We start from the raw sequence: 18,424 nt of genomic DNA, 5'->3' as shown, positions 1-18,424 counted from the left end.
TCCCCCCTTCCCCGACCCCTCTAGCCCATGAGTTTACTTCCCACAGTAGCATTGATCTTCCCAGACTGACAGTTGCTGAAATCCAGGTTATGGGTAACCTCACCAAACTCAAACCAAGGAGTGAGGAGAGGGAGAATCTAGACAGCCCTGACAATGGCCACCGGACTACAGCTATCAGCTTTGAAATAAAAACAAAACAAAACGATTCTAGGCAGACAGATGAGATGCCTTGATGTGTCTGAGAAGTTGCTAAGAGGCAGCTGTCTATGAAGACAGAAGTCAGACCTCCTGTCACATTGAACTGGAATGAAAAGCTGTGGTTCCACCTCTGTTACGTCCTGAAATGGAGCTCATCTTCAAATTCATGCCTCAGAATGCACACAAGCCATTAGGCAAAGAAACACGCCCCGACAGGCTGTCATGGCCTCTGCACATGGGAAGTTGCCTGTGCCCTGAAGGTTATCAGTCATGATGTCACTTCCTCAGCTGGTTTGCCTGCATGAATGCAGTTACCCAGAGCTGCCTCAGTCTTTAGTGTAGTTGATATTACAAGCTTACCCCATCAGGCTTAGCCGAACAGTCTTTCTTTTCTTTTCCCTTTCTCTCTCTGTCTCTCTGTCTCTGTCTCTGTCTCTCTGTCTCTCTGTCTCTCTCTCTGTCTCTCTCTCTGTCTCTGTCTCTGTCTCTCTCTCTCTCTCTCTCTCTCTCTCTCTCTCTCTCTCTCTCTCTCCTTTTTCTTTTCTTTTTTCTTTTTGAGTAAGGGAGACTCTACTTTCACTGAAAACTAGGCTATTTCAAAAATTTAATTTCCCAGGGACTTGAAACTTCTAAACTTTTGTGGTATAAATGGAGGATCTCAAATTCTTGGACCACTGTGTTTTAAACAATTTTAATAAAAAGTGGAATACACACACATACACACTTCTTGTGGCTAAGACACAAGTCAAAACACAAAATTCGTTTATATTTCATGGACCTCATGCATCTAGTCTGAAGTTAATGCTTTCTAGTATTTTTAGCGAGCTTATGTTTTCACTATGACCCTTCAGTGTGTGGAAGTTTCCTCTGCTGGCACTGTCTTGGTGCTTAGGACATTTTGGATTTGGGAATGTGTTGGGTTTTTGAACTCAGACGCTTTCCTGGTGGCTATGTAAAATGCACAGGGAGAAGGATATACTTGGGGCTGGACCAATAGCTACTGAGTTCTTAAGTATTTTATCAGCCTTCATGAAACAGACATTTCTCGCTCATATCAACACAGATCAGAATTTAACTGAAATGCTTTTGCTTCATTTCCAGCAGCTACAGTAAATTAAGGCTGGCCACACTTGAATGTCTATAAGACTATTGTATGTTTTACTGATTTTATCATCTACGGAAATGTTATCAATTGACCCATAAAGAAGGGTATACCTTGTTTTTCCTAATAAAATCGAATATATCACTTTGAAGAAGGGATATTAAAGCTTTTAGCTCAACTATTGAAAAAATATTTACAAAGTCCCACACCAAGTCTGTGTCCATTCTCCAGCACTGTGCATATCTAACTAGCTCACTTCTTGGATGCCTCTCTGTCTCTGAGCTCTCTGTCTCTCTCTGTCTCTCTCTCTCTGTCTCTCTGTCTCTGTCTCTGTCTCTCTCTCTCTCTCTCTCTCTCTCTCTCTCCTCTCTCTGTCTCTTTCTCTCTCTGTGTCACTGTCTCATGCCCTCTACCCCAGGGTCTTGCTATGCAGCTCAGGCTGCCCTCAAATCTGGTTTAAACTAGTTTATTTCTCAGTACAGCATTCTCTGAAGTTCATTTCCTATGTGGTATATGGGTCTATATCAGCAAGTCGACAGAAATTAGAAATGTTCAGACTTGACTCCCTAATTTATGTAGCTTCCAATTACTGAAACCAGCCTGTCTTTTATTTTTGGATTGTTTTAAAAGGCACACTGCAAATGGTGTCTACTTGTAGTCACACTATAACACACAACAAATTGACTTTAAAACCACCTCTCCTACCCCTTTACGGATGTCATTTGAATTCTCTCTGATTACTGCAGTTTTATTTAGCTCATCACATTGATGCTTCAAATCTTCAAGGAATCACAAAGGACACAAACACCGTCCTTTACTTTAGGGACCATGTAGTCTGTCAGGAAAATTTATTTAATAGAAGTTAAATTAGAAAATTTGGTAGGAATAGAAAAGGATTAATGAACAGATGAGAGTTTAAGCTAATACTTAATGAAGGAATATAATTTACACAAGCAAAGAGAGGTGTGGGATGGGGTGGAGTGCTCCCAGTGAGGAACTCAGAATAACCAGGTAAGTGGGAATTTACACAACACGTTGCTAGAGCAAGAAGGAGAATCTGTTGAAAAGGTATATTAGAAATATTTGGGGGAAATATGTGGGATCAATTTATGAGTCTAGCCAGATAAGAAACAATCACTCCCTTCATGGTCCTGGGCTTGGATTTTTTTTTCCCCTTACCTTTAAAGTCTTTTTTGTAACATTAAAAGTAGCCTCTGTCAAAGAAGTTCACCCTAGCTTATAACAGTTCCTGGCTCCTTTTTTATTCTTAATTCCTAGAAATCATGATTTTTATACTGCAGCCTGACTTTGATAGCTAGAGATGTTTTATTTTTTGCTAGCCAGAGATGCCAGACTATGGTGGTGAAACTGGAAAAAACGTGGTAATAAATCTTGCTGTTTACCTTGGGAGCTGAGGGCGGCCATCTTGTGTCTGTCACATGCACCAATTAGCTGAGAAATCCACTCTTCCCAGGAAACACCAATGGCAGGAGAAGCAATGGCTCATCATGGAGGGCCTACACCATGGCCCTCCCAGTGGGAGCCTACCAATGGCTCCCAGTCATCCCTTCAATTGCTGCCCCTTCAACTGCATTCCTGCCCCTGTATTCTAAGACATCTTGTGTCTTCTATAATTCTGTTTGATACCCAAAGAGTCCTAATATGGCAACAGTAAGATACATCCTGAAAGGGGGCTGGAGAGACGGCTCAGTGGTTAAGAGCACCCGACTGCTCTTCCAGAGGTCCTGAGTTCAATTCCCAGCAACCACATGGTGGCTCACAACCATCTGTAAAGAGATCTGCTGCCCTCTTCTGGTGTGTCTGAAGACAGCTACAGTGTACTTATATATGATAAATGAATAAATCTTTAAAAAAAATACTTCCTGAAAACCTACCATCCCCCTCTTCTGTACACCCCCCAACACACGCTCTAAGGAGCTTTCTCCCTGTTTCACTATTAGCCCTTGTATACTCCCCACTTTAGAAATCCGAGCATCCCCATCCCCAATCCCTCTCTACCCCTCTGCTTCCACTCTCTTGCTTTTACTCCCTGCCCTTGATGGAAATGCTAACAAAGAAATCAAGAACAGCTGAGAAGCTCATTTATTTATTCCTGGGCTCATGAACAGATCTGGGTTCCATTAGTCCAAATCTCCCAGGACATGATACAAAGGTTGAAAACCAAGGAAGGTTTCAAAACAAAAAAGTGTTATCCAGGTCCAGTAGAGCAGGCTGGGCTACTCTGAGGGATAGGACACCTCCTGCTTATGGGTCCTTTGGAAGCTCCAGTGGCGGCTGCACCCTAGCTCCTCTTACTAACGCTCCTCCTCAGGTCACCTGGCTACGGCTGGTTCTTGCAGATGCACAGAAAGCTATTATGTAATGATAGAACCACAAGCCTAGCATCATCCAAAAAGTCCGCTCCTGGCAGTGGTGGCACACATCCTTAATCGCAGCACTCAGGAGGCAGAGGCAGGCGGGTCTCTGTGACTTCAAGGTGAGCCTGGTCTACAGAGCTAGTTCCAGGACAGTCAAGGCTACACAGAGAAACCCTATCTAGAAAAACAAAAACAAACAAGCAAACAAAAGTCCTCCCCCAGGCTTCTGAGAGGCTCAGGCTTAGAAAGTAAGTGGAGCAGCTAAGAAATCTCGGCGTCCCTGAAGGATCTCTGAATGTGGATAACCAGCTAGCCGAGAACGGTGTCAATGTAGTCACAGTGTTCCCCAACAGTGAAACTAAAAATAATCTATCATTTCCCCACAGCGTGCCTGCCTGGCTGTGAGGTACGGAACAGATGCCAGAGTACAGGCTGCTGCAGTATTTCCATCAACAGAAGGTCTGATGACATCAAGGAGGACTTGGATACGACTGTGAAGACCACCCGGGTACTGGCCACTCCCTGCATGGTTCATTGGGCTGACCCTTGCCTGTGCTCTCCCCCCAACCCCCATCTCGCAGAAGCTATCTATTTGTCTCTTCCAAGGGCAATCACGAGTAAGCTTTGACATCTGTGGTAACTATCCTTCTTGGATACTTTTGCTTGTTCTGATAACAGGTCATGTTCGTATCTTCCGTACCTACCCCTCACTAAACCACACGTAAGTGAGGACACGAATCCTATCTGTTCATTTCTAATCTCCCAAAGCTAACGAGTGCTGGAAACATGAAAATCTCAGTAAAGTATTGATTAGACAAACAGATGAACGAATGGATAGATGAAGAAAATCTACGAGTCACGGAGAAGGTTCTGGAAAGCTTCTTTGAGAACCTAATGATTGGCCTGAATCATCCTCAGCGAGTCCATGCCCTTCTCGTTAGTAAAGTGAGAGAGGAAAGGCAGAAATAGAGGATGTTCAAGGCACTCGGGGCTCCTTTCGAGGGATTCAGAGGTGGTTGACATGACCAGTGTGGGCAAGAGGAAGGGGTCAAGCTGAAGAGACGCGCAAGGGGACGCCGCCGGATGAATGGGGAGCTATGGAATAATACAGTTCTCTGTGGGAGAGGAATACGATGAAATTTTATTCTGGAAAGCTTTCTTGGCAGCAGTGTAACAGACAGGTGACAGACAGCTGATGGAAGCCGGTTGAAGCGGACTGCAGGGACCAGGAAGGCAAGAACCATTGTAGTTAAGGATTCACTGAAGGGATGGCCTGGTGGAAGAGGGCTTTTCAGCTCCCTCTCCTTCAGGACCAGTGTCTAGCGATCGTGAAGAGTGGTGGAGATGCCAACTACAGCAGAGCTTCATGGGACCAAACCCCTGTTTCTCAGGATGATGATTGGTGGAGCCTTGGTCCCTCATAAAGGAAATGGGTGTGTCTCTCTGATACAGCAGTCCCTGGGCCACCTCCCTTCTCCCAGCGTTTAAAACGCCCACCAAGCTCTGTACTTTTTTTTTCCCAGAAAGGGAATGAAAAAGAAGCAATGAAAGAGGAGGAGTCAGAGGAAGAAAACACACGGGAAGGAGCCTTTGTCTCATTCACATGCAAGGAAAAAAAAATAAACACCACGGAGAACAACGGGATCTGAGGATGGTGTGGCCCAACACTAGGAGCCCGAGTTTCCAGGGGAAAATGTCCTGAATATTTATCTGCCCAGCTTCCTTATGAAGGTAGACAAGCTGTCCTTTCACTACCGAGGACTGAGTAGACAAAGGGAGGAGGTTCAAACCCCTTGCCCTGAGGTGGCAGGTCTTAACCGTGGCTATATATTGGAATTAACTGAAGATTTAAAAAAAAAATACTGGGACCTAAGCCCTAAACCCAAGAGACCCTAATTTAATTGGCTTTCCTTTTGGCATATTTTGGGAATTGGTCTGTTTATAGAGTCCTTTGGGTGATGTGAACACCGACATGGGCTAAGATAGCTGCTCTAAACCGAGAACCAACAGACTCACTTTGTAAAGGGACGGAAGGTCATTATGTGGGGTCCTGTGGGCTGCGTAATCTCTGCCAACACCTCTGTCTACGGCTGGAGTGTGGCTGGAGCCACCCACAGAATGTAGGTGAATGACTGTACATGTGTTCCAATAATACTTGGTTAATAAAAACAGCGTGGGCTGGATTTGTGTCCCAAACCACGTTTACTGCCTACTGCACTGTCCAATGCATACACGGACTGATCCAGATTTTTTTTTTAAGGTGTAGAGGAAGGAAAAGTAGAAAAATGCTGTAGGTCTTTAAAAAGGCAATTGGAATAATGTTCTATTTTTATTTTAGTACAGTGAGATATGTTTCTGAGTTCCATTTCCTGAAGTGTTTCTAAGTAAGTGCAATTGTGGTGACTGACAGAAATTTACCTCTTCGGCAATCCATCCTATAATAGCCGTCTGCTCCCAGTGACAGTGGGGCTAGCTTCACACTCGAAATATGCCAAGGGACTGAACAAAGCCTGGCCTTTATCTAAATTAGCCCCAGTAAAGCTGTCAGGTTAAGTCTGGGGCGTGAAGTGACAGCAGATTACTAACCTTCCTTAAACATCCACGTTGCTCGTCTTTCTAAGGGAGAATTGTAATGACTCTGTGTATGGACATTGGAGGCCGGAGGTGAATGCCGGACATTGTCCTCCATCTTTCCCAACCTCAGTGTTTGAAACAGGGTCTCTCACTGGGCACAGAGTTTGCTGTTTTTGTGAACTGGCAGGCTGGCGAGCCCCTGAGACCTGCCTGTTTCTGAGCCACACTTGGATGTTTTCTTTTTCCGCCATTTATTTACAGTGCCCCCTTAGTGTGTGTGTGTGTGTGTGTGTGTGTGTGTGTTTGTGTGTGTAGGGGGTAATATGTATGATGTGTACGTATATGGTGTGTGTGTAGTGAGTGTGTGTGTATGTGTGTGGTGTGTGTGTGATGTGCACGTGTGTGTGTGTGTGTGTGGTGTGTGTGTGCATGTGTCTATGTGTATGAGTATGTATGTGGTAGGTGTGTGGTGTATATATGTAGTATGTGTGTATGTGGAAAGTGTGTGTGTGGCGGGTGTATATGTGTGTATGTGTATATGTGGTGTGTGTGGTATGTGTATATGTGGTATGTGTGGTATATATATGTGCATGTGGTGAGTATGTGTGTAGTGTGGTATATATGTGTATGTATGTGGTAAGTGTGTGTGGTGTGGTATGTATGTGTGTATGTGGTGAGTGTATGTGTGTTGTATGTATGTGTATGTATGTGGTAAGTGTGTGTGTATATGGTGTTTATGTGTATGTATGTGGTAAGTGTGTGTGTGTGTATGGTATGTACGTGTATGTATGTGGTGAGTGTGTGTGTGTGATATGTATGAATATGTATGTGGTGAGTATGTGTGTGTGTGTATGGTATGTATGTGGTGAGTGTGTGTGTATGGTATCTATGTGTATGTATGTGGTGAGTGTGTGTGTGTATGGTATGTACATGTATGTATGTGGTGAGTGTGTGTGTGTGATATGTATGAATATGTATGTGGTAAGTGTGTGTGTGGTATGTATGTGTATGTATGTGGTGAGTGTGTGTGTGGTATGTATGTATATGTATGTGGTGAGTGTGTGTGTGTGATATGTATGAATATGTATGTGGTGAGTATGTGTGTGTGTATGGTATGTATGTGGTGAGTGTGTGTGTATGGTATCTATGTGTATGTATGTGGTGAGTGTGTGTGTATGGTATGTACATGTATGTATGTGGTGAGTGTGTGTGTGATATGTATGAATATGTATGTGGTAAGTGTGTGTGTGGTATGTATGTGTATGTATGTGGTGAGTGTGTGTGTGGTATGTATGTATATGTATGTGGTGTGTGTGTGTGTGGTATGTATGTGTGTGTATGTGGTAAGTGTATGTGTGTGTGTGGTATGTATGTCTATGTGTATGTATGTGGTGAGTGTGTGCGTGTGTGTGATATGTATGTGGTAAGTGTGGGTGTGTGTGATATGTATGTGTATGTATGTGGTAAGTGTGTGTGTGTATGTGTGTGTGGTGTGGTATGTATGTGTGTATGTGGTAAGTGTGTGTGTCTGTGTGTATCACAGTGCACACATGGATCTAAGATGGGGTCAGTTCTTTCCTTTTACTCTGTGTGTTCCAGAGCTTGAACTCAGAATGCTGGGCTTGGTATCAAGCAACTTTCCCATGGAGCCATCTTGCAGGCACCCAAATCCGACTTTTGTGGGGATGCTAGAGATGCAAACTCAAGCCCTGATGTTTGAAGGAAGGCACTCACTCACTCACTAATATGTCTACCTAGGCCCCAAGTGTGAAAATGAATCAGTAAGATATAAAGATGAAAAAATTGTCAGTGATGAATGAATAAAACAGATTAGACTCCTAAAATCAGCACTAAGTCTTAGGTACTGAATGGGACAGAGAAGGTTAGAACCCAAAATAAGAAGATCCTTTTGGGGTCTGGGAGGCGGCCATTGATGTCTCAAGTGCCCACCCTCTTCCTCGGCTGGAACTCAGACGGAGACCATTTTTCTTTTTGCTGTGGTATTTATTTGTTTATGATTTTTTTTAAAGACAGGGTTTCCTTGTGTATCCCTGGCTATCCTGGTACTCACTCTGTAGACCAGGTTGGCCTCAAACCCAAAGAGCCACCTGTCTCTGCCTCCCGACCATGGAGATTAAAGGCCTGCACCACCTGGCTTGTTCCTGGTTCAACCGGGACCCCACTTCAATGCCTATCATCATTTGACGTTGGGGAATCCTCAAGAAACCAAAGATACTTTAGAGAAATTAGTATCCGTGGAATTGTTCGATCCCTCTCCCTTCCTGCCTGGTATCACCCATCTCTGTGAAAAGCCAGTCGAATGGCAGTTGGGCTGCAAGGCGTTTGCTCCCTCGTCAAGTTAGACGAGCTGCAGATGACATCGTCCTCACCTTTATCCTGTCGATGCTGGCTTCCATCTTCAGCTGCTCGACCAGTTTCCTGGCTTGCGCTATGCTGGCGGTGTTGTTGCTGGCCATTGGAGAGCTGGACAGGGTCTTCAGACACTCTAGAAAACACGGAGGAAGACGGCGTCAGAGAATCCACAAGCTGCCAGACATGCGGTCCTTCACCACTGGTGGCTCTCAAAACAATGCTGGTAACCAGGCTCAAGTCTCCAGCCACCTATACATCCCAGTCAGCATCATGTCTAACTAGCAGGCATTGATTTCCCATTTCTGCCCTGCCCCAAAGAGTTTCACCTAGTCAGGCAGAGAAAAAACGCACTGACATATACTTATACACAATACGTATATATGATATTAAATCACTTTTTAATTTGTAAATGCCCTGGAAGTGGTAGGGTTCTGGTACACACCATCACTGTGCGGCTGCTGTCGGTTGTGGGCTGTCTATTGTCTGGGGCTGGGTAAAGTGTCCTTAGAGAATGAGAGGGAAGGCTGAGCAGAGCGATCAAGGGCAAATTTGATTTTCCTTTCAGGTCTCACATTTTCCAAGAGCCTCGCAGACTCAAGCTCTACTCTGCTGCTTAGCTGTGACCACCTCAAACTGCCTACCACAGGGATGCCAAACTGGGCCAGCAGGGTGGTGATGAATATGGGGGTGGCTTTCCAATGCCACTTAATTGCACACTGTGAAGAGCTGTCCCCAAATACTCTGACTATGGCTGAGTTCACAGCTCTTTGCCCACAGTTATTTTTCTTAGTCCTTCAGGGACACATCCACAGCGTCCAGGGGAGACAGAACCTTGTCTCAAATGCTAAAAGTGTGCCCTTGTGCTTTGAAAGGGAAGTTCTCTGCCAGTGTAGATCGAGAGACAGTGTCTCTGCTAGAGCTCCCAGGCACCCTCCTGTGGCATGCCTCCCACACCCTTCCAAACCTATCCTAGGTTTTATTTCTCTTCCAATTGTTTCTTGGCTTATCAGATAGACCATCTTACTGTATTCTTACTGTTCTTTTTAAAGATCATTCTGTTTCATGTTTGGTGGTGCCCTCCCCCAGCTCTCGACTGGGTCTTGCTTCTCATCAAGGTTCCATGCTATCATTTTTAAAGCTGCCCCTGGAGGTTGCTGACATTTGATAGGGTAGCAATATCCAAGGGCTTTAATTTAACTACAGTGCCAGACCCAGGAAATGAAACACGACACATGGCAGAGGTCAACACTGGTCCGTTCTTGTTCTGGATTCATTATATTAGCAGCTGAAATGCTGGCTCACTTTGGGGAACTTTTGTGTGTGTGTGTGTGTGTGTGTGTGTGTGTGTGTGTGTGTGTGTGTGTGTGTGTGTGTGTATGTAGGGATGGTACAGGACCAGGTTCTTCTCAAAAATGAACAAGGGCACAAAGAAAACCCAAGGGATGAAGAATAACACATAGACAATGTTACCTACCACTTACAAAAGACTATAAGTTATCTCTTTAGTATTAAGAACGAAAGTCTGTAAACTATTTCTTTGGTACTTTTCCATGCATAATTCTTCAAGATGAAAGAGGACATTTTGTATAATTCTCTGCCAAGTTCCTTCTGAGAATGAATGCTGAAAACAGGCCTCTAACATTTGCAGTGTAAACGGGGAGGCAATTAACTGTTCCCTCAACTTTGCTTCAAAGGGTTTCGAGACAACACAGTGAGGGAGAAATTGAAGCTATGTCTGAGGCAGCAAGGAGCTCCAAACTGCTGTCAGTCACTTGAAGATAAGGGGAGGGAGAAATTCATGTTTAAAAAAAAGGCTGGGTCTTGAGGGATGGGTAAATGAACTTGCTACAAAACCTGACGACCTAGGTTCAATCCCCTGAAGGCCTATATGGTGGAAGAAGAGAAATCATTCCTTCCAGTTGTCCTCAGTCCAACACATGTGTCTCTCTCTCTCTCTCTCTTTCTCTCTCTCTCTCTCTCTCTCTCTCTCTCTCTCTCTCTCTCTCTCTCTCTCTCTCACACACACACACACACGAAATAAAAGACTATGATTACGTCAGCATGGCTAAGAACCTAGTCATTGCATAGGGATATTATATGTCCAAAACCCAAAAGACATTTGACATCCTAGCAAAAGTTTATAAAGCCAAGACAGAGTATTGACTTCCAGTCAGCCTGAGCTAAAGACCGCCGTGATCTCCAAGTCCCTGGACACTTTTCTGTGAAGCTAACATTTCTGCTGAACTGGAATTCATTCATTACATTAGAGTGCAGGTAATCATAGGATTACTGAACCTTCACTGGGCCCAAAAGAGATTTGGGAGTCTGGCCAGCTACTCTTCTGCACTGAATTGAAACTAAATCATACAGTAGCCTGATGTACAGACCATAATTTGCCTCCCAGTACCCTTTCCTAGTAATGGTACCTTTTCTTTTAACTTCTTTTCTTTTCTTTTTTTTTTCGGAGCTGGGGACAGAACCCAGGGCCTTGTGCTCGCTAGGCAAGCACTCTACCGTTGAGCTAAATCCCCAACCCCTTAATTTCTTTTCTTATGTGTATGTGTGTCTTACCTATTTGTCCATGCTCATGTGTCTCAGGTGTGTGTGTGTGTGTGTGTGTGTGTGTGGTGTGTGTGTGTGTGTGTGTGTGTGTGTGTGTGTGTGTGTCGGGGGTGTATTGAGACAGTCTTTTATTGAAAACAGCACTCACTGATTCTTTGAGGCTGGCTGTCCACTGAACCCTAGGGGTGGGTCGTTCTGTTTCTGCCTTCCAGTCACAGGATTACAGGTGCCCCTGTACCCAAAGGTTTTATGTAGGTTCTGGATTCCATGCTTGTGTGGCAAACACTTGACCAACTTAGCCATTTCTCAAGCCCACATTTTTCTGTTTCAGAGATTACAGGAACCCTGGACTTTAGCTGGGTATTGTCTGCTGAATGATCTGTTTTCTAGCTTCCTTTGCAACTCAATATGACTATCCAAGCCTTGGCTAATGAGGGACAGCAGTGATGTCCTTGAGGAGCGACCCCCACTGTCATTTCTCTCCTGTTTTTGGCCATCTTGAATATTACAGGATGAGCAGAAGGAATCTGCGCTTCTCCCCTCTTTTTTAAAGTTTTAGGGCTGCACCCTCTCTTTAAAAAAATAGATTCATTAAAAAAAATTCCTGTGTCTGTTTGTACGTGTGTTTACACATGGTGTGGAGATTGAAAGAGAGTGAGAAATGCCCTAGAACTGAGGTTATAGACAGTTGTGTATCCCCTGAGCTTGGTCTGGGAACGGAATTCAAGTCCTCTGAAAGAGCAGCTCTTAACTTCTGAGCCATCTCTCTGGGCTAGTGTAAAGATACCATGTTAGCTGTAGACCGGCCACCTTTTATGTGTTAGAGAAATGAGGGGTACCTTGATTATAGCACTGTTATCGAGAGTTTCCCTGTTGCTGACCAGCAAACCAGCAACTGATTCAATGCTCCAATCTTGATTTTGTATCCCATGGAAGTCTATGCTGTTGGCTCTTCTTGCTCTGGAAGGGACAGATTTAGAGAGTGTGCAGTTCTGCTGCAGTAGTGTACCATGCACATGGATTCAGCTGTCGAAGCAGCAGAAAACTATCTTGTGCTTCTGGACAGTAGAGGTATGGAATGGGTGTCACTAAGCTAAAGTCTAGGTGTAAAGAGAGGTGGCCTTCTGGAAGGGGGGTGGTCTAAGGAAGAACTCGTTTCTGGGTTTTCATGTCTTCCAGGGAATTCTTCATGGCTGGAGAAGGTGGGCTAATTCCTTCTCAGATCACTGCCTTGACTTTCTGGGAAGCCATATCTTCCCTTGACTCTAATTTCTATTGTCTACCTCTTCAAGGATCCTTCTAATTCCAATGTGACTTCCCCGCTCACCCCAGGTATTCTTCTTCTCTTTAGGTCGGATGATCAAGGGCCTTAATTCCATCTGCAACCTGAAGTCCCCTTTGCTGTGTAGTCACGGGTTATAGGAAGTGGAACCTGGCCAACTTCGGGGAAGTTGAGAATAACCAACGACTTTCTAATTGGATTTAAGGTCGACCCCATGAGATAGAACCCAGAGCTAACACTGTTAAAGTGGCCCAGCCTTGAGAGTAGATAGGGCATAAGCCTAGGGGATAATTTAATCTACTATTCTGCTAAAGGAACATAACGGTAAAATGGCCCCTAATGTCATTCTGCTAGACTGTAGGTCAGTGTCCCATTCACAAACAGACACGGTGCAGAGAGTAAGAGACTTTGAAACACTTAGTTCTAAATGGGGTTTTCATCAAAGCCCTCCCTTCGAGGATCTATGTGGAAGAGGAAATGGAAAGGTTGTTAGAGCCATAGGTGATGGTTGAAGGCAACACTGTCTTCCAGACGCAACAGACAGATGAACCATCAGAGACTGGGGAAACATTCACAAGCCCTGCACAGTTTCAACCAGAAGGGGTCCCAGCACTGTGGATAGAGAGGTAGATGCAGGCTGCAGACCCTCTCCAAGAAGCTATCTCCAGTAGATACCCACCGGAAAAAGAAAAACCAGCTCTCTCCAATGAAGTCTGACTGAGAATATTAACCACACTTCATGACAGGCCCCTCCTGCATGCATAAGAGTAGAACAAACATAGAACAAACTATATGGTACTTTTGTACATTTTTTTGTCTCATTTTGCTTTGTTTGGGCATTTTTTTGTCCTGTTGGTCTTTTGTGTGTTTATGTGAATGTTTCTTATTTTGTCTAAGGAAGAGGAAAAGAACACAAAGTTGGGTAGGTAGGTAGGAAGGATCCTGAAGGAACTGGGGTGTATATTGTATGAAATTTATATCAATTTAGAATGAATGAATGAATAAATAAATAACATAGCATGATAGCTTAAAGATTCACAAAGGATGCAATGTATATCAAATGTTCTTTCTCTTACAACTTATTGTGTGTGTGTGTGGTATCACAACTTAAAAATCCATTCATTTCTTGGTTACCTCCATATTTTAGCTATTTTGAACACTGCTATGAAGATATACCTCTTCCATATCATGCTTTCAATGCCTTAGGGTAGAATTCAAAGGGAAATTTCAGATATATATATATATATATATATATATATATATATATGTGTGTGTGTGTGTGTGTCTGTGTGTAAAGATATAAATATATAAATAGAAGAAAATGATAAACTATATAAAAACAAGGATAAAGGATATACAAATATATAATGACAAGAATGTATAAATATACAGAAATACAATATATAAGTATATGTGATATACAGTATATATTCTGTGTTTGTAAGTATCATACTGGTTTCCAGCATGACTATGCCATTTTATATTTCACCAAAAGTGCATAAGAGTTTTAATTTTTTCTTTTTCTTTTTTAATTTATTTATTTTATGTATGTGAGTACACTCTTGCTATCTTCAGACACACCAGAAGAGGGCACCAGATCCCATCACAGATGGTTGTGAGCCACCATGTGGTTGCTGGGAATTGAACTCAGGACCTCTCTCTGGAAGAGCAGTCAGTGTTCTTAACCACTGAGCCCTCTCTCCAGCCCTTAATTTTTTTCAAAGACAGTTAGTTATCTTAGTATTATTTCATTGTTTTCTTAGATTTGCATTTATGTGATCAGTGCAGTCGGGCTTCCTTTCACTTGGGAAATGGTTGCCTTCCTTTGGAATCTATTGCCCATATATATTTTTTTAAAAATTAAAATGTATTCTTTTATCTATTACATCCCACCCACAGTTTGCCCTCTTTCCTCTCCTCCCTGTCCCTCCTCCCCACCTCCACCCCCAACCCCATCCACTCTTCCATTTTTCTTCAGAAAAGGGCAGGCCTCCCATAAATATCAACCAAACATGGCATATCAAGTTTATTACTCCCTTAAAAAACACTTTTTATTGATTCTTTGTGAATTTCAAAGGATGCAGCCCAACCCCACTCGTCTCCACGTCCCTTCCTTTCCACCCTCCACTCCTGCCATCTCCCTCCCAAAAGAAAATACAAAATAAAATAAACAAATTAAACCAAAACCAAAACCATCTTGTTGGCTGTGGAAGCTGTAGAGCGTCCCACAGCATACGCCTTTGTCCACACATCTTTACTCGCAAACGTTCACTGCAGTGAGTCATCCCGACCGTGAGCTACAGACCAGCCTTCTTTGATCCACTCTGAGTTCATTTTGCTTATCGTGTCGGGTGTGTGTCGCTATTTTGCCTAATTCTTCCAGCTCCATTTGTTGGGGGAAATATCTTTTCCCTCACTAATTATAAACTAGAAGTTTGTTTTGTCAAAGCTTGCTACCTGCCCCCAATTTAAAAGTGGGGCCTTTGGGAGGAGTTACACCATGCAGAGGGAGGTCCCATAAATGTGATTAGGAGGACACAGAAGAGAGGATGTTGCCCCCCCCCCCAACCCCCAAGAAAAGTAAGGAAAAGCTTGACACCAGCAAAGTGGGAAGAGGACCCATGGCTGTATTTTTGTTGTTGTAGACCAAACTGATTAAGATACGTGGTCTTAATACCCTTGTCACAAGTCATCAACTAGGTAAGACATTATTCTGAGTGTTCTCTCTTGTCCCACCAGTCTATAGGCAGGTGACCTCTCTCCACTGCTCTGCTAAACTGTTTTGACCATACAGCTGTAGTAGGTTTTGAAAACAGCAAGCGTGAGGACTACTTTGATTTGTCCCTTTGAATGATTGTTTCAGATATTTGGGACTTTATATAAATGCTAAGAGGTCTTGCTATGTTGGCTTAAAACCACTGTTGGTGCTCTTAACGTAAAATTCTTTGGGGGTAGTGTTGGTGTATTGGTGGTCATTCTTCAATCCATGGATCTGGACTATCCTTTCGTCTGTTTGTGCTTTATTTTTTCAGCCGTGTTGATCAGTTATCATTGCAGTTTTTATCTCTGGCTAATTACTAAATATTCTTTTTTGTTGTGATTATAAGAGCAACCACTTAAACTTTCCCTTTGGTTCATTTCTTGTTCCTTTATAGAGACGGCGCCCCACTAATTCCCAGCCTGAGTTGGAGGCGGCGGTGTACGTACATGGTGAAGTGTGGTTGAGTCATGTACTGCACTTTGTGAGCACGGCAGATTTAAGAGAAGTGGATCCCACCAGAATCTCAGGCACTTCAGTATCGAATCACCCACACAAAGTCAACGCCCTGCTAATGTTCACGTTCATCTTATAGGTAAGTCTAATCAGACAGCATTTATTCTAAGAGAGAAGAAACACATTCGAACTTGCTAATCACTGAAATGGCTGTGAAAAGTAAGGGAAATTCTTTTGGGAATCACACAAAACTCCCGATCGTACATACCTCTTAATGACCAGTGGACAAAAATAAAGCGTCTTTGTGTTAAAATACAGGCTGGGATGTATTGACTGGTAGAGCATTTTCCTAGCATGCCAAGGCCCTGAATTCAATTCTACTTAACTCAATTCAGTTCATTTCAACTCAATCCCCAGTATAACAAACCAAACCAAACCAAACCCCAATCCAACCCAACCAAAGCCAAACCCAAACTTAAAGCGATAATTTCTACACACTTCCTCCTGTTCTCTCAGCAGCCTGGTCCTTGGTGATGCATTTGAGTTCTTCAGAGTCCAGCCCTGAGCCCCCCAGACTCCAATAGAGAAGTGCCGGGCAGTGGTGGTTATCTTGTCCAGGAGTCCAGAGGGCAGAGAAAATTGAGTCTGGTTTTAGTTGTTTGAGGGAAGGTCTAGAAGACCTCAGAGCATTTCTGGGAGTCAGCTGCGGAGATGGTCAAAAGTCAATCACTAGAGTGACTTTCTTTTGATTGGCAAGCTGTCCTAGGCCTAGCAATTGTGGTAGTCACCAAGCCCATATCATTTGCCAGTCATTTTGTAGCATGGGATGTGTGTGGTTACATTCTTGAACTCTCTCTCTCTCTCTCTCTCTCTCTCTCTCTCTCTCTCTCTCTCTCTCTCTCTCTCCCTCTCTCCTTCTCTCTCCACCCTCCATTTGCATAATCTACTTTATGGTGACTTCAAGTGGATCCAATCTTTGTCCCGCACTCTCCACTTGACCCACTGTCAGTGATACCAGAAGGCATTTGGAACCGTGTGTCCTTTTGGTTGTGACGATGAATGGAGACATAAGTGGTATATAATGTGCTGAAGCAGACACCCGGTGTTCTGCACATGCCACTTAACAATTAAGTGCGCAAATGCCCCTGGCGCCCTCGGTGGAAGACCTCTCAAAGGACAGCCATCAAGCCCTGCTCAACAAAGCGGCTCACAGAACGCACCCCACGCAGAAAGCATCCACTGCCTACTTTTTAGAGCCTGATATTTTATGATTCCTGTGGCCCTCCCAGTGATGAATGGGGGCTATGAGTTCGTGATCTCATTAGCATCTCTGTGCTTAAGGGATCTGTGATTCCTGGTCCTTTAACGTAGAACGAAGTCTCTGTGTGCCTCTTCCTGGTAGGCTGAGATTATGTGGAGCTGGATTTGCCCATAGTCAAAACAAATAAAATAAAACAACAACAACAAGAACCTCAACACCCCCACAGATATCTCTAGAACAGTCACAGGAATGGTATGTGACGGATGGTAGAAGTCTACAGGAATGTCACTCCCACCTGAATTCCAAACCCAAGAAGCACACACAAGACATTGTTCTATTCAATTCACAAGTCCCCACCCAACCCAAGGACTAGGAGAATTAGACAGGGGCAATAACAATTTCCTTTCCTTCGAAACACGCTCAGCACTTTCATTTTCCTTGGGAGGAAATTTTTGGTTAAAGAACCATACGTTTCCCTGTCACTTGGACTTTGTAAAAAAAAAAAAAAATTACAAACCCTTTATTGCCATGACACAAAGATAAATCCGTGTTTTGAAACTGCCCTAGAGAGTCAGTTAATTGTGGAGGGTTTTAGGTTTTCATCCTTCAATGGATTTTTGTTTGTTTTTTTTTTTTTTAAAGCATTCTGACAAATTTCCCTCGGAACTTTTAATTACTGAGTGCATTTCTTTGCACTACGTTTTGATATTTGCTGTAGGCTTGTGCGGGGTGTGTGTATGTGTGTGTGTGTGTGTGTGTGTGTGTGTGTGTGTTGGGGGGTTGATTAGTTTGTTTTGTATTAAATTGTTAATGAACAATTTATAGATCTGGAATACAAATTAGAGGTTATGCTCTCCCAGCCTCTTGATACTGACTTTGCTGTCTTCATTGGTCAGCTGGCCATATCACTGGTGCATGATGGTTAGTTCATTTTAAATTAGAAAACCAATTTTAAAATGTTCCAATTAAGCATTTTTCAGAGGTTTTATAGTGGTTTATCTGCATATATCTATATCTATATCTATCTATCTATCTATCTATCTATCTATATATATATATATATATATATATATATATATATATATCTGTGCTAAATAGTTCCACCATAACCATCCAAGTTGAGCTTGGGCACTTTGTCATTCACATTTTGGTTCTTATTCAAATCTATTACAAATACATTGACACTATATATTGTGTATAAAATATATGATAAATGACATTACACATATATCATATATATCATGAAATTGATAGTATCCTATATACTGATGAGATTAGCATTTGTACTAATATCGGGTTACATGCGCTCATAATTTCACCATCAGGATATCAGTGGATATCTGGACCAATGATGGCTGCACTCCAAATCAAATAATGGTAACAGGAATCTGCCCAGTCTCATGGTAGCTTTGAGTCTTGCATCTCTTTCTGCTACCCGTCGGCCACTTGGACTTGGAAATAGCAAATCAGCAAATGGATC

The 18,424-nt window shown here is 43.2% G+C and overlaps 1 protein-coding gene across 6 annotated transcripts in view; it reads right to left on the bottom strand.

The window, feature by feature from the left end:
- Gng2 (G protein subunit gamma 2) overlaps nucleotides 1-18,424 on the bottom strand; it is a 100,839-nt gene that overhangs the window by 10,562 nt on the left and 71,853 nt on the right. For all 6 annotated transcript variants that reach the window (XM_039093680.2, XM_039093681.2, NM_031754.1 and 3 more), the window contains one exon: nucleotides 8,643-8,758. In XM_039093680.2, coding sequence (XP_038949608.1) covers nucleotides 8,643-8,729 — 87 coding nt within the window. In that variant the 5' untranslated portion in view covers nucleotides 8,730-8,758. The remainder of the gene's footprint in view (nucleotides 1-8,642; nucleotides 8,759-18,424) is intronic.

The sequence above is a fragment of the Rattus norvegicus genome, chromosome 15, assembly GCF_036323735.1.
Source record: "Rattus norvegicus strain BN/NHsdMcwi chromosome 15, GRCr8, whole genome shotgun sequence".
Classification (NCBI taxonomy): domain Eukaryota; kingdom Metazoa; phylum Chordata; class Mammalia; order Rodentia; family Muridae; genus Rattus; species Rattus norvegicus.
Note: the sequence above shows the minus strand (reverse complement) of the source record. Positions and strands in the feature narration are given on the sequence as shown.